The sequence below is a fragment of the Protomyctophum parallelum genome, assembly GCF_964188405.1.
Source record: "Protomyctophum parallelum genome assembly, chromosome: 19".
Classification (NCBI taxonomy): Eukaryota; Metazoa; Chordata; class Actinopteri; order Myctophiformes; family Myctophidae; genus Protomyctophum; species Protomyctophum parallelum.
Window position 1 is genome coordinate 21400005 of NC_139717.1, and position 21444 is coordinate 21421448.

Consider the following 21444-nt stretch of genomic DNA (forward strand, 5'->3'; position numbering starts at 1 on the left):
GCTCTGGTTTTGGTGAAATATTAAGTAGGCCTACTTACGATCATTTTGTGGGGGGCACAGGGGGCCACGCATTAAAAGTAAATTAATCCACAAAACTAACGTCATTTGTATTGTTGACCTATTTCTAAAATATTAGTGCAAATGAGCATTTGTGCCTGTCGTAGACATGCGCAGAGCAAGTTCAGTCAGGGAACCTCAGTCAGCGCGCCGCCCGTTAATTGGGCCACCGCAGCATCCGGCTCTCATCCACATGATTCATTCAGCCAATCACACGCTCACCCCATCTCATACCGGCTACTTTAACTGAAGGTTTTGCATTCATCCTCCTGCTTGCTTGCTTGCTGCTGCTTATTGTATACTGTGCGCTGCTGTATACAAAGTGCTCACCCACCTCCACCCCAGCTACCACCTGTCGTTTTGGATCTACTGTTTAGGTACGGGGGATTCAGAGTCCCTACGGTCGGGACTGATGCGCTTGACCTGAGTACCTAAAAAGCAGATCCAATACATCACCAAACCATAATAAATATATTGCATTGATTATCTTATATTCAATAATTATATATATTACATCCTCCTTGAGTTGTCTGACTGAACTTTCGTTATTTTTTTACCCCTCTATCACACGGAACTATGTGTTGGTGTCCATATCACTACGTCCACATGTATTGTATTATGCCTTGTGTGAAGTTGCCCGAACGGCCAAGGCTCCAAGAACAGTCAGAATTGCCGTTTCAGGGTATTTATTTCTCCCACAAAACTCCTCCACCAAAGTCCAGTACAGGTTCAACAGGACAATAACAATAATACTGAAAAATGACAAAACTAAATAAACACTTGAGCAAACACTACTGAACACAACCCAAGTGGATAAGAGCTCTCTTCAGGCTGTACCTTGATCACACAAGGCCCTGTAGCTCTCCCTCAGGGATGTTACCTGTGTCATATTGCCCACATCTACCTAACTAGCCTGTCCCTGCAGCCTCCTTTAAATAGGAGTGGATCCTACCACTGGGCACAGACTCAATTAGCACATTTCTTCTCAAATACTTCACTAATATAAATACTTCCATCAACAACACCTTGAATAAACAGTAACCTAAACATTCTCAATAATGTGTTACAATTAAACAAGTATAAATAAGCATGAACTCAATGACAAATAATCAAAGCATAAGGAGGAACACCCCTCTCCTGCATTGCACTTAGCCCCTTCCTCATCAAGGGAAATGCCACCCGCAGTGCAGGAGAGACAACTAACCAATCAGTGATTACAATCTCAATAAAGTTTAAAACCATAGTCCTGGCATGTTATAGGAAACAGTTTCATGTGTGTTTGTATATAGGGCACGGGTTGCCCCGTGACACCTTGGTTTTCTTTTCTTTTTTTCTCCATTGCTCTGCATGTAAAGCACTTTGAGCTGCATTTCATGTCATGAAAGGTGCTATACAAATAAAGTTTTATTATTATTATTATTATTATTATTATTATTATTATGGGTCTGTAACTTAGAGAGTGGTTTTGGGGGGTCCCTGGCAGATCTTTTCAAATGGACGTCCGTGGGCTAATCAGTGTCAATTTGGGGGTCCTTGACATGACAAAGTGTGGGAACCACTGTCGTATAGAGCACACAGACAACCTGTTCCTCAAGGGGAATCACGGGATCTCTCTGGCCAGATGTGACACACGTTACGTTAATGGCGTGATTTGGCAGAATGGACGGCAGAGCTTTGCTTATCTAAATGCAACAACTGCACAAAGGAATTGGGAGGAGGACAGTCATGATATGATACCGTATGATAATGATATGAACTTTATTTGTATAGCGCTTTTCAAAACATAGTTCCAAAGTGCTGCACAGAACAAGATTAAAAACAACAAGAAACACACAGTAACAAAATTATAATGGCACACAGAACAATAGCAAGCGTGTATGTACAATTGGCTAATTAAGTATTTTGATACAAATATACTTTTACTTAAGTAAATGTTGAATTCCTGACTTTTACCAGTGTACTTTTTCCACCACTGCAAATGTGTGTGCATGTGGTTATTTTTTGGTATAGGAGAACTTGTCAACTTTGACTGCTGAGCCATTCTCTCCATCTCAACCTTTATATGGCATGACGGCATGTATTCCAGGTCCATGTACTGCATTTAAACGCTCATTATTTCCTTCATACTTTAACTACTTTTTAAGATGCTCTGTTACAGCATGTAAAACAAAAACATTGCTGTCTAAAAACATGCATAAACTAAACTTCAATGAATCCACCAAACTTGCCCCAGCACCCCACCTCAGAAAGAAAGATCTCTAGGCTATACCACCACAAGAGCTATCTGGTCTCTGCACATCTGCCATGTATGAAGACATTGCTGTGGGGTAAAGTGTGTTGTCCTTCGGGGGCCGCCTCTAGACAGTGCCTAATGTAACAATGTACACCTCTGAAGATAAAGATTAAATTGTGCAACAAAGGCATTTAGCCTGTCAGGCGCATGTACTGCATTTCAATGCTCATTCTTTCCTTCGGACTTTAACTACTTTTTAAGATGTTCTGTGTAAACAGTTTCCATCATTTTATAGTTATTTACATTACATGTCATAATGTCAATGTCTCCTGCATCACTGTCTTTAGTGTATTGCTGCTTACCACTGCACTGCTACAGATATGGAAATAAAACAATGCTGTCTAAAAACATGAATACACCAATCTCAAGTTGGCACATTATCCTTTGTTTGTCTTTATATTTACCTATACATCCTACAAGAGATAATTTGACTTCATCACTTTGTTTAATAGTCTACACTTCTTGCTATTCTACTGTATGTATTTACGGTTTCACAACAAGCATAGAGAGGCAGGAAACCACAAACGAGTGAGGAACAAAACCATGTCCCCAGCACCCAGGCTAGATCTCAGAAAGATAATAGGCTACCACGATGACCTTGTGTTTTCCATCAGGTATGTGACACCATCTCGTCACACTCGTCCAGTGCACCCTCGCAGGAGTGCGTGCTGCGTGCACCGTGGCTATAGTCAATATCACATAATTTTATCATATGTTTTGTTATTATCTATGCTGCTGTATTGTCTGAAGGAAGCCAAACAAAAATAAGTTTTACTCTTCTTATGTAAATCTATCTATCTAATCGATATAACTAAAAAGGACAACCTTCAACCTTGAATCATTATATGAACATGTGAGACATGCATGACACAAATGTAAAAAGAACCACCGCTCATCTGCTGAAAAAACTTAAGTGAGGTGCTGGAGCCACAAAGGGAACATGAGAATACTGTTGATATGCTACCCTGTGCACCCTGCATTTGATTGTTTATTTGGATCCACATTAGCCTTAGTAGCAGCTACTCTCCTGGGGGCCACACAAACACATGTAGACTAACTTTGTTAAAATGTTTCACATGTATTGCTATTTTTTTAATATAGCTGATCTACACAAGCAACACAATATTTCACAGTGTGTGTGACGCGTTGTGAGCTTGTAGATCGGCTGTTTGGAACTAGCCGATGTAAATGGTTAAAGTGGTGAAACTGGTTGTAATGCTATGTTAATACATTTGGCCGGGGACCCCCTTGAACTCCCTCAAGGACCCCTGGGGGTCCCTGGACCACACTTTGAGAACCACTGGTGTAGATATTTATACTTGGCTAGATACTTGGATAATAATAATGGTCCAAGTGTGTGTGCATGACCTCGCTCAAGATGTGAGATGGGTAAGTGAGATGTATAAGTGGTTTCGATTCACTGACCCACCCAGACTGTCAAGACAGTTAAGGCCGACATCCAGAACAGACTTCATAAGGTCTAAGGCAGAGGTGTCCAAACTGTTTTCAAAGGGGGCCATATTAGAAAATATAACACCTTAAGGGCTAACAATTTAGCTTCGGATTTAAACGAGTCTATTGAACTATCATCATCCATATTTAATATCAGTGGTCTTTTGTCAGGTGTGTGCTGTGAACAAAATGTGTATCTCAGCCATTTTTCAGCCTTATGTCACATTTTCCAGATGTTTGTAACCAAGCAAGCAAGGTAAAATAATAATAATAATAATAAATACAAGGAACACTGACAAATTATACTGGGGGAAATACCCAGGTTAAAAAACTCTAATGTAAAAATGTCCCATACTGTTGGGTGGGCCGTTCATCATAATACAATGCAGGTACAGTATGAAGCTGCGGGCCGTATAAAATTTCACCCGAGGGCCGTATTTGCGGCCGCACTTTGGACACAGCTGGTCTAAGGTCATGGTTAAAATGACATATTCAGTATTATCTCTGGAATGGAGAGACCTGTAACAAGAATGATACTTTATGAATGAGCAGGGAGTGACCCTGTGTCCAATCATGGAATGTGTCAACGTGTTGCTCACTTCTTTTTCTCAGCCTCTCTTCCGAAAAAGAGGAAGTTAGAACAGTTTACTGAAGAAGTTCCAGCTCATGGCATGACCCCCCCCCCCCCCCCCCCCCTGAACCTATCTCTCTCTCTCTCTCTCTCTCTCTCTCTCTCTCTCTCTCTCTCTCTCTCTCTCTCTCTCTCTCTCTCTAACCATTAGTTCACTATGAACAGGAAGTAGAAGGTTTTTCGGAGCCGTTCAAGAGAAGATGAAACTACTCACCGTGGCCTGCGTTCTCCTCTGTGAGTAATTATTTATAGTTGAACTACTATTATTACGATTATGAGTTTGAATTCATTACATCTGTAAATCTGTAACTTTACTCTTCTACCTGGATTTGAACCCGTTTTCTGAGTTTGTATTTGTTACCATTGAGCTAATAGAGCTTGCCAGGTCAGATCCTGTGTCTATAGGTGAGACATGACCTTTGACACGATCTAAATGTATGTAGATAGAAGAGCAGGGAGACAAAATACAACCTTTTATAAGTTATAATGTATTAACATACAGATTGGACAAAATTACATTGAATTAATAAAAACTAAATTACATATAGTGACGCAGTGTTTCTATTTTATTTAGGATCATGACCATGATGTTTTCACCTCGCTGTATATTTACAATTTCAACAATATTTCTATTGACTATAAGCAATAAAAAACTAAACAGGCCAACGCACAGACAGCAGTGATGATGCAACTATATACAGTACAGAGACACCATCATAAAATTAAGTATATACGTTCTTCTCCAATACATCAAACTATGCAATAATGTGTAGCCTCAGACAGGGCTGGACTGGGACAAAAAATTGGCCCGGTCATTTTCACACGAATTTGGCCCAGACAAGCCCACCACAACCAGTGACAGAGCGGGCGGTATACTAACTGCTAACAAACAAGCCCTAATACCACCACTTTTACAGAACTTAAATGATACAAACCAACAGACAACTACACAACCCTTTGCTGCCTTTGTTGCTCTCACAAGAATGATGCTGGCAAAAAGATGCAAGACAGAGGGTTTATTTGTCACTCACTGATACAGCTACAGTGAAATGATCATGATGGCGCTGGCAGAATGGCAGCAGGCCCGGACCTTTCCCGGTGGCCAGCCGCCTATTGGCCTGCCTGCCTGTCCAAAAAAAAATATATCATAACTTGAGCGGCCCCCTACGGTCGCGGCCCACCGGGAATATGCCCGGTACGTCCTATGGCCAGTCCACTTTATGAAAGCATTTCAACCTGTTCTTCAGAACACCGTAAACACACGTACACATGCTATAAAGGGGCGTTACTCCAGGCTGTGTAAGTCGTGGGTTTCTGCTGCTGTCAGAACACGAGGAAGCTGCATGACGTAATCTGAAACATTTTGTGGGGTAGCACAAGTGGAAGTGCTTTTGGAATGGCCCTATAGAGACTCCTCAACACGCAATTCCATTGACAAGATCTGATAAAAATGGATATCAAATAAATGTATATATTCAGTTGAATCAAGCAACTTAAAAACTGTCTGTGGTGAACACAAAAGCCAGGGTAGATGTTAGAATTGCCCCATTTTGTTCATTTGTTCTAATTTAAGTTCAGTCAGCGGTCTGATGGTGTTTTTATTTATTTATTTTTAGGGATAATTAAAATGCAGATATTTATGCAAAGTGTATTATTGTCTCATCAATTCATTCATTTTGTATTATATGTTTTTATTTTCAGTGAGCAGCTTCTTCTCCTGTGGACTCAGTGAAGGTAAGGATACATGTATTATCTATTGTCTTCACTCATATAAATATCATATTTACACCTGTAACACACTTCATCCTGGATGGCTTAACCCATTTTGACCTGAGATCAGATTCTAAAAATGTCTTCTACATCCTGACACAATTTCTGAAAAAGCTATGTTTCTATTTCAGTCGTTATTCGATTTTTCAAAAATAGCAGACCTAAAGCTTGTAGCGCGCCCTAAAGCATAACGCACCAAAAGCGGTTCCCACCCAAAATGGCTAGGGTAATTCTAGGGTAAACACAGACATGTGTGTGGAGGATTCATTGACATAATGACAATTGGCCAGGTTGTAAAACATAAATAATATTGTCTACTCTAAATAAAATAAAATAAAAGTTAGGAGGTAAATTGCATTAAGTACGGATGATGGAGTTATCCGAATATATAAATAAGTAAAGTATCACTCAACTGTGTGTGTGTGTGTGTGTGTGTGTGTGTGTGTGTGTGTGTGTGTGTGTGTGTGTGTGTGTGTGTGTGTGTGTGTGTGTGTGTGTGTGTGTGTGTGTGTGTGTGTGTGTGAGTGTGTGTGTGTGTGTGTGTGTGTGTGTGTGTGTGTGTGTGTGTGTGTGTGTGTGTGTGTGTGTGTGTGTGTGTTCTACAGAGGCATCTGTTCCTGTTCTCAGCTGTTCTCCTGACTGGCCTGAGACTTTCATTGGGGAGACCCTGACTCTGAAGTGTACACTACCAGGAAGTGCTTCTGACTGGACATACAGTTGGTGGAAGGATGAGGATGAGGTTGTGTCTTCCAGTGAAAGCTCTGAATACATTTTAGGTCCTTCTGAAATCCCCAGTGGTGAATACAAGTGTATAGGTCAACACAAACATGATGACCAACCATATTCCAAATCCAAATACAGCGAAACCATCACAGTGTCCTCTAAAGGTAATTTGGGATACTAGTATTCTGGATTATCAGACATTTGTAATTTGTCTCACTATTCAAATGTGTGTTTAAACATGCATTTCATTGTATAATATTTTGTTCCAAAAATATTGAGTCAATCTAAATAAGCAATGTCTCATGTTGTTGCTATGCTCTTCATATGAACTAATATTATTATTAGTGATTGTCTTTTCCACTTTGTGTTGCTGTAGATTCATAATACATGATGCATGATGATAAGAGCACCCCTCACTTCACACTAGTGTGATTTTTCTCTTTCTCATGCACACAGCTAAACCAACGCCTACGCTGGTATCAGACATAAGCACTGTGCTGGTATCTGACAGTGTGAGTCTCACCTGTACTGTGGAAGACAGTACAGCTTCATTCAGCTTCTACTGGGTCAGAGAGTCTACAACAGTGAAGGTGACAGATGGATCAACCTACACATTCAGTCCCTCCAGTGTCTCAGAGAGTGTACGATACCAGTGTCAAGGAAGGAGAGGAGACCCACCATACTACACACATACCAGCAGTCCAGTTTATATCACTGTCTCTGGTGAGTTGTTATAGTCACTATTTCACAACTACATCCCACTTTATTCCCCAATGTGTTGCTGTGGAGTCATAATACAATATTGATCCATGTGTTTGTGTAGAGAGACCTCCAGCTGTTCTGACCATTCTGCCCAACCCAGCATTTACTGGAGAGACTGTTACGATCACATGTGACATGGGAGAAAGCAAGCTCTGGTCTTATACAATAGACAAAGATAGAGCTTACTTTAAAAGAGACTCTCGTCAGAATCCTTATGTATTTAAAACAACGCCATACAGCGACAGTGAATACCAGTGTACCGGTCGTCTTACAGAGAATAAGCAGGTTGTGAAAAGTGATAAAATCACCTTGACGGTATCAGGTAAGTCACATCATTACTTACTCACTGACATTATGTTCATGACTCTTTACAACATTAATATGATGGTTTAACTATGGTTCTGTAGTACTGTAGCCATAAAGAGATGAATGTACTTATTATTATTATTATTATTATTTTTACAAATTAACATTAAATACAAAGAAAATACAAAGAAAAAGCCGGCCTTTTCCATTTCTCCCCCTCTATTTCACATTCCAAGTGCATTTGTCTTATATGTAACACCACCTCCGCTATTCCACAGGGACATCTTTAAACTATTTTCAGAAATAGTATAATATTTTTGGGGTGGGATCTTGTTGAGCTGGTCATTTTGAATGTAGCTCTCAAGTAAGAAATAATAATAAGTGTGGTCCCCCCCTGTACTACACCATTTGTCCTGTTTCTATTTTTTGGTGTAATATTTTCTTTTTCGGCTCTTTAATTCAAGCTTATGGGAGACTCAATATGTATTTACACACTTCTATCATGTCTCTTTCATTAATAACAGCTAAACCAACGCCTACACTGGCCCCAGACAGATCCAGTGTACTGGCATCAGACAGTGTGACTCTCACCTGTACTGTGGAAGACAGTATACCTCCATGGGACATCTTCTGGTACAGAGACAACCAACAGTCTACACCAGAGAAGAAAGATGGATCAATCTACAAATTCAGGACCAGTACTAGTGACCCAGAGATAATCTACTGGTGGTGTCGAGGAGGGAGAGGAGACCCACCATACTACACACAGTACAGTAACAAGGTTCAGATCACTGTCTCTGGTGAGTTACACACACACTATTTCAGGGCATAGCAGTGGGCGTGGTTTTCTGGTTCCACTGAAAAAATCGTCCATTCATTTTTTCCCAAAGACTTTGGTTTTGTCCGGGCAGGGCGGGGGCAGTACACACATCCAATCAGGATGTGCGTGCTTGCTGTTGGCCTGTTGTGTGTTTCCCCACTGTAGTGCGTGCATGTGCACATCTTGTTATCTGGGTGGACCGGGGGGGTTTCCAAATCACTCAAATCACTGAATGCTCCTTTAAAATATTCATATAAATATTTTTGCAAATCTCTTTGGGAAAAATGAATGGGTGATCTTTCAGTGGAACCAGAAAACCACGCCCACTGCGCTACTCTGTTCCACTATATTCTACTGCATGGTCTTAATCATAACACATTATTGATCCATGTGTTTGTGTAGAGAGACCTCCAGCTGTTCTGACCGTTCTGCCCAATCCAGCATTTACTGGAGAGACTGTTACGTTCACATGTGACATGAGAGAAGGACAGCAGAGTTACTGGTCTTATACAATACACAAAGATAGAGCTTACTTTAAAAGATACTCTGGTCAGAGTTCTTATGTATTTCAAACAACGCCACTCAGCACAACGGACAGTGGTGAATACCAGTGTATCGGTCGTCTTACAGAGGATAACCTGGTTGTGAAAAGGAACAAAATCACCTTGATGGTGTCAGGTAAGTGACATCATCACTCACTCACTGACATTATGTTCATGATAATAACATAACAATAATATGATGGTTAAACTATGGTTCTGTAGTACTGTAGCCATAAAGAGATGAATGTACTTATTATTAATTTTTTTTTTACAAATTAACATTAAATACAAAGAAAATACAAAGAAAAAGCTGGCCTTTTCCATTTCTCCCCCTCTATTTCACATTCCAAGTACATTTGTCTTATATGTAACGCCACCTCCGCTATTCCAAAGGGACATCTTTAAGGGACATATTTAAACTATTTTCAGAAATAGTATAATATTTTTGTTGTGGGATCTTGTTGAGCTGGTCATTTTGAATGTAGCTCTCAAGTAAGAAATAATAAGTGTGGTCCCCCCCTGTACTACACCATTTGTCCTGTTTCTATTTCTTGGTGTAATATTTTCTTTTTGGTGTAAGATGCTCTTTAATTCAAGCTTATGGGAGACTCAATATGTATTTACACACTTCTATCATGTCTCTTTCATTAATAACAGCTAAACCAACGCCTACACTGGCCCCAGACAGATCCAGTGTACTGGCATCAGACAGTGTGAATCTCACCTGTACTGTGGAAGACAGTATACCTCCATGGGACATCTTCTGGTACAGAGACAACCAACAGTCTACACCAGAGAAGAAAGATGGATCAATCTACAAATTCAGGACCAGTACTAGTGACCCAGAGATAATCTACTGGTGGTGTCGAGGAGGGAGAGGAGACCCACCATACTACACACAGTACAGTAACAAGGTTCAGATCACTGTCTCGACTGGTGAGTTACACACACACTATTTCAGGGCATAGCAGTGGGCGTGGTTTTCTGGTTCCACTGAAAAAATCGGCCATTCATTCTTTCCCAAAGATACTTTGATTTTGTCCGGGCAGGACGGGGGCAGCGCACACACACACAATCAGGATGTGCGTGCTGTTGGCCTGTTGCGTGTTTCCCCACTGTAGTGCGTGCCGTGCATGTGCACATCTTGTTATCTGGGTGGACCGGGGGGTTTCCAAATCACTCAAATCACTGAATGCTCCTTTAAAATAATTCATATAAATATTTTTGCAAATCTCTATGGGAAAAATGAATGGGTGATCTTTCAGTGGAACCAGAAAACCACGCCCACTGCGCTACTCTGTTCCACTATATTCCACTGCATGGTCTTAATTATAACACAACATTGATCCATTTGTTTGTGTAGAGAGACCTCCAGCTGTTCTGACCGTTCTGCCCAACCCAACAGTTTCTATCACTGTCTCTGGTGAGTTATATACACACTATTTCACAACTACATCCCACTTTATTCCACAATGTGTTGCTGTAGATTCATAATACATTATTGATCCATGCATGTGTTTGTGTAGAGAGACCTCCAGCTGTTCTGACCCTGCAACCCAACCCAGCATTTACTGGAGAGACTGTTACGTTCACATGTGACATGGGAGAAAAAAAGCGCTGGTCTTATACAATAGACAAAGATGGTGCTAACTTTAAAAGCTACTCTGGTCAGAGTCCTTATGTATTTAAAACAACGCCACTCAGCACAACGGATAGTGAATACCAGTGTACCGGTCGTCTTACAGGGAATAACCTGGTTGTGAAAAGTGATAAAATCACCTTGATGGTATCAGGTAAGTCATATCATCACTTCCTCACTGACATTATGTTCATGATTCTTTACAACATTAATATGATGGTTTAACTATGGTTGTGAAAAAAGTGATAAAGTCACCTTGACGGTATCAAGTAAGTGACATCATCACTTATACTCATTACTGACAATGGCTGAGTTTCCCAATGGGATTTTAGGTTGTGCGTAGTGCATGCACACATGGTAGGTAAGCCGTTTCCCAAACCGCTTCGTTTTAGCCTGGATCCAGCCCAAAGACCCCGCAGGCTACCTTCGTTTGGCATTACGTGCAACCTAACTGGCTTCGGGAAACACTACTTGCGTAGATTCTCAAGAACACAGCCTTATGTTTCTCCTTAACTGGCTTCGGGAAACAGTTCATAAGGCCTCCCATACAAAGCCATTTAGAAGCAAACCCGTATCCCGAAAGCATTCTTAGCGTAGGCCTACTGTACGCACAACTGTCCTACACAGCAGTTTGAAAGACTGATCTGGGGCACTTTAAGACCCTTTGCAGCGATATGTGTGTGGCGAGTCTTTCTTAATCTCTAAACTAACATGTTTATTTCAGCATCATCTAGCTGACAGCTAACTGACCATATTTCTTTCGATATTTTTAAGATTATCGGATCGTCTGTGACAGTCCATTTAGGAAACGTCAGCTCATATAACTATGTGTCGGCTTCAGTTTGCGCTGCTGTACAATGCAACACATGGGTAAAAAAACAACCTTTTAGGTTGTAGCCTGTTGTGAGAGAGGTGATTACGGGAAACGTCTGTAACGTAGGGCACCCTTCGCAGCAGATCGCACGTAAGGACCGCACATACTCACGCTACGAATGTTCTCTTTGGGAAACTCGGCCATTATGCTTACAATTGTTTACTAATATGTTTATTCATTGTGGTTTGTGTGTGTTTTGTTAAATATCCCTCTTTCCAAAGTTGTTATTATGAATAATTATATTTATTATTATTATTGTCTGATTGTATTTTATTTCCTTATTTCCTTTTTACAATTCTAGCAGTTAAGAGAAATACTGAGACTCACCAATTAATTTCTTTCTGTCATACTCATATAACAGCTAAACCAACAACTACACTGGCGTCAGTCAGAACCAGTGTACTGACATCAAATACAGTGACTCTTACCTGTACTGTGGAAGACAGTACAGCTTCATGGAACATCTCCTGGTACAGAGACTACCAAAACTCTGAACCAGTGAAGGAGGCGACAAGAGAGACAACCTACGCATTCAGAGCATCCAGATTCTCAACCTACTGGTGTCGAGGAGGGAGAGGAGACCCACCATACTACACGCAGTACAGCAACCCTGTTGATATCACTGTCTCTGGTGAGTTATAGACAATCTATAGAACACTAACACTATAAGATGATAGCGTACAATAGGTGGTTCCAACCAAGCAATCTGATTGGTAGAAAATAAGGCTCTCCAACCGTGCTAAAATGAGCATGACAGGAACAACACCTAACTCAAATGAAAGATTTGAGAATGGCCTAATCACAGTAGTAGTGTTAGAGCATATGCCTTTGCTGTATATGCCCTTGCTGATGTCGACCTGGGGTCATGCTGTTGCAACGGGTTCCTAATGTCTAACTGGTTCAGATCTCCTGAGGAGGTGCGTCTGAAGCCTGTCCTTGATCGTTAGATGGGACATATCCGGGCATAAATAACAAATCCACACTGGTTAGAAATATAGCAGAGTTGGTGCCTGTCAGCGAGGAATGTCAAGAGGTACACTACTATAAATAAAATAAAATATAGGTTATGAGGTTGGGTTAAATATAGACAATGGAATTAGCCACACTAATCAATGAGGTAATCACTCAACTCGTGTGTGTGCTTGTTTGTGTGTGTGTGTGTGTGTGTGTGTGTGTGTGTGTGTGTGTGTGTGTGTGTGTGTGTGTGTGTGTGTGTGTGTGTGTGTGTGTGTGTGTGTGTGTGTGTGTGTGTGTGTGTGCGTGCGCGCACGTGCGTGCATGTGTTCTACAGAGGCACCTGTTCCTGATCTCAGCAAACACTGGCCTGAGACTTACATCGGAGAGACTCTTATTCTGAAGTGTACACTACCAGGAAGTGCTTCTGACTGGACATACACATGGTTGAAGCTGGATAGAGTTGTGTCTTACACTTACAGAGAAAACCCTGAATACATTTTAGATCCTTCTGATAATCCCAGTGGTCGATACCAGTGTAAAGGTCAACGCAAATATGACGGACAATTTTCCAAACGCAGTGAAACCATCACAGTGTCTTTAACAGGTAAGTACCTTGCTTGGGATACTAGTATTCTAGACTCTGAATAGCTGGTCTTTGCCATGTATCTCACTATCAGGGTTCCCACACATTTTTACCAATGAATTTCGTAAATTTGATTCCAGAATGTATTCAGTGCAATAATGAGTTGATCTTACTCCTACTGTATACGTGCAATGCCCAAATACAGGAAGTGTAGCAAAAATAAATAATTCCATTCCAAATTTTGTGCCAATTTCTTATGGGCATAGGATCACGCTGCAGCGCGTTGTGAGCTTGCAGATCTGTTCTTTCTGTCACGTCTGGTAAACATTAGGCTGCAATCACACAGCCCGTCGACTTATCTTACATTTTTCGAGTAATGTTATACATGTTTTGGAAAATCATTTTTAAATCAATCAACATTTAAACTAAATCAATAGCCAAAAACAATGCATACCCATATATTTTTTCCAGTAATTTTGATAAATTCCAAAACTTTTCCACAAACCTTTTTTTCTTCTAATTTCAAAAATATTTCCAGGAATTGGACCATGTGGAACCCTGCACTATTAAAATGTGTATCTCTGAGTTTGTCATAACCTACTGTGTATTTATGTAGTAAATGTACATTCCAGTTAAAAGCCATTCATACTCCATTATGTCCTAATGTGAACAACAGATCAACCAAAGGCCACACTGACAGCTGAGCAGACAGTCATCCCAGCAGGGGGCAGTGTTGCACTGAGCTGCTCTGTGGAGGGTTCTGGATGGAACTACTACGAGTACCAACACTCTGACTCTACTGGACCAATCACAGTGTCAGATGCTGTTCAGAACTCTACTGGACCAATCACAGTGTCCGAGGGAGGAGTCTACAGGTGCAGAGGAGGGAGAGGAGACCCAGTTTACTACTCTCAGTTCAGTGATGCTCTCACTTTGTTCAACACAACTGATGATGGTGAGTAATACTGTAATCTTCACAAAGTTCACAGGCTCCCAGTCAAACACAATAGATTTCAACATACGTCTCATATTTGTGAAATAATACTTTTTTCCAGTTTTTTTGTTCAGTTTTTTGTCAGTTGGGAGAAATACAGACACTCAATAGTTACACAGTTTTTTCTTTTACACACATTATTTCTCTGTCATCATAACAGCTCAACCAAAGTCTACTCTGGCATCAGACAGTGTGAGTCTCACCTGTACTGTGGAAGACAGTACAGCTCCATGGGACATCTATTGGTACAGAGACAACAAAGTGTCTAGACCAGTGATGACGGTGACAACACAGACAACCTACACATTCAGGCCCACCGCAGTCTCAGAGAGTGGAACCTACTGGTGCCGAGGAGGGAGAGGAGACCCACCATACTACACACAGTACAGCAACCCTGTTGATATCACTGTCTCTGGTGAGTTCTATACAAACTATAATCTTAGTTTGAAAGTTTTTATTAAGCATAGAAGAGGGGTATGGACAGGAACAAATGCAGTACATATGTTATGCTTGTTTTTCTTCTTTTTTTTTTTTACATACAAATACATAGACAGAGAACAGACAGGAAACAGGACAGTTCTGCTACTCCATGGGAAGAATTGTTTTTGAGTTGATTTGAGTTGTCACAAAACTGAAACTGAAACAGAACTAAACCTAAACTAAACAAAACAAAACAAAACAAAAAACAAGACGAAAACAACCCCCCACCCTCCCACTTGGAACTTTGACACCTTCTTCTTTCACCGTATAGGTTTTTTATTTCTTTTTAAATAGAATAAATAGTAGTAATAGCCAGCAAGGATTTCATGAGCATAAGAGCATAAGAGAAGAAGAAAAAGTGCCCTTCTGGGCACAGGTCTCCACCAGGATTTCTTCCTCAGCCTAGTGGGAATATGCGTGCACAGTTTCATCGCAATCGGACGCTGTGTTGAGGAGTTGTGGCGATTTGTACAAAGCGGGCTACTCCTGAAAACTGTAGGAGCCAATCGTGGCCAATTAGGATGGAATATGAGAAATCAAACAAACCTGCCTTGATCACATGACTATGGAGATCATGTGTACCGATTTGCGTGAAATTTGGATAAAATCTGAAGGAGTAATAATAGAAAATGTGTTTTACATATGTCGGCCTCCTGGTGGCGCTATAAAGAGCAGATGTAAAAAATTCCAGGCAAAGGTTTTACCTTGGCCTCTAGGGAGTTGGCATACAAAGTTATCCACAGATCCGTGCAGTTAGAGGTAAAAACACTTTTCGGCCAGTTATAGCGCCACCTTGAGGCTGAGTTGAAATTGTTCATGTGGCATTTCGTCCTGGGCCTAGTGGGAATGTGCGTGCACAATTTCAGGGAAATCACGCGATGTGTTCAGGATTTGCAGCATTTTGTTTGAAACTGAGCACTCCTGTGAACTTTGGAAGCCAATCTTAACCAATCAGGATGGAGTCTGAGAAATCTGAAAGACCGGTTTCGTTGAATGGCTCTAGAGAGACTGTGTACCAATTTGCGTGATGTTTGGACAAAATCTGTAGGTGTACTGTGCAAAAACTTGTTTTGCACAAAGCGGCCTCCTGGTGGCGCTATAACAGGCCGTTCTGGAAAGTTTGGGGCAGAGGTTCATCGTTGGCATCCAGGGAGTGTGTGCGCAAAATTTGGCATCGACCGGGTTAACGGTGGCCGAGATTAGCTGCTCACGGACACACGGACGGACGGACACACGGACGGACACACACACGGACGGACGGACACACGGACGGACGGAGTGCAAAACATACTCTCCCCACATGCCTTCGGCCTGGTGGAGACAAAGAGAGATATGAGAAGTAGAAAAGAGAGAAAGATAGACGGAAGTGAATGGTGAGATAAGGATAAGGGATGAGGTTGGTGTGCGGAGTAGGAGGGGAACACCATGGTTTATAACTATTGGCCTACGGGGTGTTCAGAAGACTTGACAGATTCTCAAACCATAATCTAATGTCATCTCATCTCCCAGGGAGTGTGTTTAACAACACACCCTCCCTGTTTGTAGTACACAAATCAGTAAACGCATCATCTCTGGAGTCAGAGATATATTCCATTCTAATTGGCTATGATTGCCTGACAAATTATGCGAGAGGGGCCTCTAAACAACAGTGATATCATGTAGGCACCGGAAATGCTACGAATATTCATGAATTGATGAATGTGTAGTGCAGGCCTATTTATGAAGGTAGGTATACAGTAACTAAAATGCTATTGTCTTTGTCGATCCCGTCTCAACGTTCAGTGTCTCCTAGACCTGCAGGACTGAGTTCTCTACATGTGGGTCTGATAGTAGGACTTGTTGTGACTGTACTGTCCATCCTGCTGCTCCTGCTGTGGCGATACGGAACATCTAAAGGTGAGAAACATAACAAGCTGACCCCACTGAATGGGAAACACACATCCAAGTGGAACAAAGTAGTCCAGGATGCACTACAAAGTACAAAGCCTTTATTTGTGTTACTATATGACAATGAGAGACTTTAATTGAGCTGTGCATAAAATGCACCATACTTTTTCTACATGAATATAACCATTAAAACTATATTATAACCATATAACATTAAATTCTACAATATATATATATATATATATATATATTCTTTTTTTAAATACTCCTAATGTTGTTGAAATGTCCTCTGGGACCCATCTAAAAGAACACCCCTGGGTCCCGGGGCCCATTACATTGAAAACCTATTTACATCACTGCCCTGCATTAGATGGATTACCTCTAGATTGCATTCCATGGATTACACCTAGATTGCAATCACTGAGCAACTCTCATGACATGATAATTAGAAGGTTTAAATACTTGTGTTATAAGGTGTTGTTTTTCATTTACAGGTCCATGTTGTGTCAGGTGAGTACTACTACTATGTATTACTCTGTCTACTCATCAACATGGCCGCAGTAATAGATTACATCTTCCTTTTTTCTCCATTACTGCTGATAAATATGGATCTTTTAATTGCAGACCCGCTCAGTCTCAGGGAACCAATCGGAGTGCGTCTCCTGATGATGTGTACTGCCCACTGCAGCACGGTCAGTCTTTCAACCAATCACGTTCATTAAGAACACCTGTGACAACTGGTTCTACTGTACTTTGAACATCAATTAATGTCTAACTTAAAATAAAATAGATCTTCATTCTTTAGACATTTAAAGTCCATTTTGGAAGTTCAGTTGTGTTTGTTTTTCCTCATTTGCACAATAGAATAGAAAACCATCACTGAAATAACTGAATTAAGCACCACATTAATGCATGTCATTTACTTTTAGGCGACACAAGCGTCTATGGGAAGATAAACCAGCCTGATGATGACTATGAAAATGGTACAGTATAAACTTTTGTAAACATCCAATCCAATGATTTAAATCTGAAATCTGAAACATGAAGAAGAACGTGACGTTAGTGAATTCATGTTATAACGTATATTGTTTTTAATCCACAGATCCAGCTCATGTCAGGTACAGTATTGATCTCTGTATATTCATCATCATGACAGCAGTGGATTACATCTTGGTTTATTCTTCATCACTGATACATATTTATATTTTACAGAGTCATTGAGTCTCAGATAAACCAACCTGATGATGATTATGAAAATGGTACAGTATGCACTTTTTTAAACGTCCAATCCAATGATTTAAATCTGGTTTCATTTGGTATCATTGTGGAACATTCATGTTAGGAGAGTCACTAGGAATTCATTTTCAGGTTCAGATTAATTGGATTTGTTAGAAATGTGTTTTGTTTTTCAAAAGAATTGCAGATCTACAAACTCATATAGTGTGGCACGAAGTGACGTGCTATGAGCTTGTAGATCTGCTATTTTTTTTATAGCCAAAGTTTTAAATGAAATGAGAATGAAGTGACCCATGTTTGTCTTTGGTTCAGATATTGATGTTATAATCATGTATATTGTTTTTAATCCACAGATCCAGATTATGTCAGGTAGGTACAGTATTGATATATTCAGCAATGGATTACATCTTGGTTTATTCTTCATCACTGATACATATTTATATTTTAATTAACAGAGTCATTGAGTCTCAGGGAACCAATCAGGCCTCAGCTACAGTCCACCAGGCGACCAATCAAAGAGGAGATCCAGATGATGACCTATACTGCCCACTGCAGTACGGTCAGTATTTGAACCAATCATGTTCATCAACCCATTAACCCATTAAGACCTGAGGCCGTTTCTACAAAGTGCATTCTAAACCAGTAGTTATTTGTGTCAAGGACCCCAAAATGATATGTATTTGGCCGCGGACCGCCCTATCTGAAAATGTCTTGTTCCAGGGACCATTATTGAAATAACAATTATAAGCATCACATTAAGACTCATTGTGTTTCCCTTCAGGTGACACAAGTGACTATGGAGTAATCAACCACCCTGATGACCAAGAGAATGGTAAAGTATATATTATACACTTCTATATTTTATAGATTCAATCACCTGATTTTTATTCAGCAGACTGTACTCTCATTCCATGCTGTTTGTACAAACATTACAACACTGATTAGTAGCATCAGAGTCCAGAAGCAATCACATTTTGAGCCTAATAATGCCGTGAATGCAGCATACAATTTACTATTTACAATTTAGGCATTTAGCAGACGCTCTTAATCCAGAGCGATTTACAGTAAGCAAGAGCAAAACATGGTAATACATCAAATAAGTGTTTGTTGTGTGAATTTCCACTCCAGTGAGCGATATGTGAATAATACAGTTGTTCACATTCCTTTTAGGGAAACACAGACTGTGTTTTATATACTGCATGTTTAATGACACAGTGTTACTGTAACTCTGTTTCATTTCCTCAGATACAGCCGTGTAGGAAAACCAAAGCCGACACCACACGTGGATAAAGAGTCAAAGACACATGGATCTGCACCAAGGTTTACGTTAGCCGATATACAGTATATGCACCATTGACCCAGAACATTTTTAATTGACCGTTAAATAGGATAAAATTATTGCTGGCCACCGTGGCCGACTGAAAAATGCTATATTATCATCAGGCTATTATCATTATCATTTGGATAACGTAACACAACATTGCAATACATAGTTTACATTTACAACCACTAAAAATGTATCTAAAGTTTAATACGAGCCTGCTGCCATATAGTTTCTCTGCAGTTATCTGATCCTAGATCAGCCTATTCATTGCATGACTGTGTTGCACGTCGAAAATACCCGACCTACAAGCTCACAACGCATCTCGTTCTTAGCTAGTAGGTTGGATATTTTTGATGTGCAACACTGTCGTGCGACGAAGCAGAAGTCAGCTTCACACAGCTGCATCTCTCTCCTCCCGAGTAAAAGTCTTCTCGGTTCACTCTGGGCGTTTATGCATGATAAAGAGACCTATAGAGCGAGAAGCAGCCTGTACCCAAATGACCATAATAGAACACCGTTGTGGATATGAATGTACTGTATGTAGGTAGGGTAACATTTATACATGTAACCAACCACACACATTGGGTATGAGTGGCAAAGTGAGTCAGTGGCAAAGTGAGTTTAACATTGTTTAACGTCGTTTAATGCAATTAGATACGACTTTTCTGTTGGGCTGTATGGGCTGTCAATCAGATAACATTTTTCTGTTGGGCTGTCAATCAGATAATACTTTGCTGTTGGGCTGAATGGGCTGTCAAGGCCAGAAAGTCGTTTTTTGCTACTCAGTAGGCGTTCCCACATAACATCCGGGTTTGATGCTGTCACGCGCATTCCCTCTATTGGGACACACATGCACACAACCAATTTGCGTGTGTAATCAAAATGCATGTGCACACGCCAAATGTAATATATCTAGGCCTAGTATCGTTCTTGGAGTCATTGCTGATGTACGTAATGTAATGTGTATTGTTGCAACTCCAGGTCACATTTACTATGACATTGTGCCTTTCCCGTCAGTCACTCATTATCCCCATACGTGGGAATGCATATATGGTCTCGTGACATCACGTGACATCATCAGGGATGGAGATCATCATGGCAAATTCGACCTGCTGTCGCATTTAAGCCCATATATGGAGATCCCTGATGTCATCACTATTGGCCAGCAACTCCACATCTGACCCTAAGATCTCAATATGGATATATGTCAGAACCTGTTCAGACATTCCATATGTTGATCCACCCCATCCATCCTTCCTCTTCGATGTCTCCCTTTTGACTGATACCTGTCCATTTAAACTCTAGACGGGCAAGCCCCAAAGTAATTAGTGAAGCCACACCCGGCAGCTGGCGTAAACTATAGAGTTCTCAACAGGCCCTAAAATTAAGGCCCGGCCCTACCTGGCCCCTCATCATACCCTGTACACTCAAGAGAATGTCCCCGCTGCCACCCATAGATCTCCATGTATGGAGCTGACCTGTTCTGACATTCCATATGTTGATCTGACATATGCCAAAGTGCCAGCGCTCGCCAGCAGTCTGCCGGCAACGAGGCGGATGCATGCATGCGACGCTTCTCGCCCATAGGTGTCTTACTGGTCATATGCCTTCAATAATGTCAAATACCGGTATAATGTTGCATGTTTTTATTATATTCTTTACTGGATTCATATAGATAGGCCTATGTGTTTTATTCACATAATTGAACCACATCAACCATACATTAATCTCTATTTTAGTATTCAGTAAGTATGTATACACTTTTAAAATGCTTTTGTAAATTTGCGAAAGTAGGACATTTTAAGCTTGTCGATCAGCTGTTTTAGTTTTTTTGTTGTTTGAAGACATGGATATAAGAGGTTGTCAAATATACAGTATGTTTTTCATTACTTTAACTTTACTCAAATAAGTGTTTATATATTGCAAATGTGTAAAGTAGGCTATGTGAAGACATGTAATTCTGTTTTATATTTGAGAATAAACATGCAGTAGCTCCACTTTGTTTCTTATCAATATTATTATTAGTATTAATTACATATGTGTAATGTATTTAAGACAGTTTTAACAGTCTTTAGTTTTTTGCAGTTTGTGCAACTCCAAAGCAAACTCCACAT

At 40.5% G+C, this 21444-nt stretch overlaps 1 protein-coding gene across 1 annotated transcript; it reads left to right on the forward strand.

Moving 5' to 3' along the window:
- Nucleotides 1-2942: 2942 nt before the first annotated feature.
- Nucleotides 2943-19595, forward strand: LOC310876848 (uncharacterized protein; the record flags this gene model as incomplete). The annotated part of the gene is made up of 17 exons (XM_083790500.1): nt 2943-2964; nt 7383-7649; nt 7750-8010; nt 8519-8794; nt 10883-11149; nt 14086-14364; nt 14564-14818; nt 16666-16779; nt 17265-17280; nt 17395-17462; nt 17700-17753; nt 17873-17888; nt 17983-18029; nt 18360-18375; nt 18462-18565; nt 18788-18838; nt 19252-19595. The coding sequence occupies 17 exons, from the start codon at nt 2943-2945 to the stop codon at nt 19263-19265; spliced, it is 2127 nt and encodes a 708-aa protein (XP_083646626.1). The 3' UTR covers nt 19266-19595.
- Between the last annotated feature and the right edge of the window lie 1849 nt (nt 19596-21444).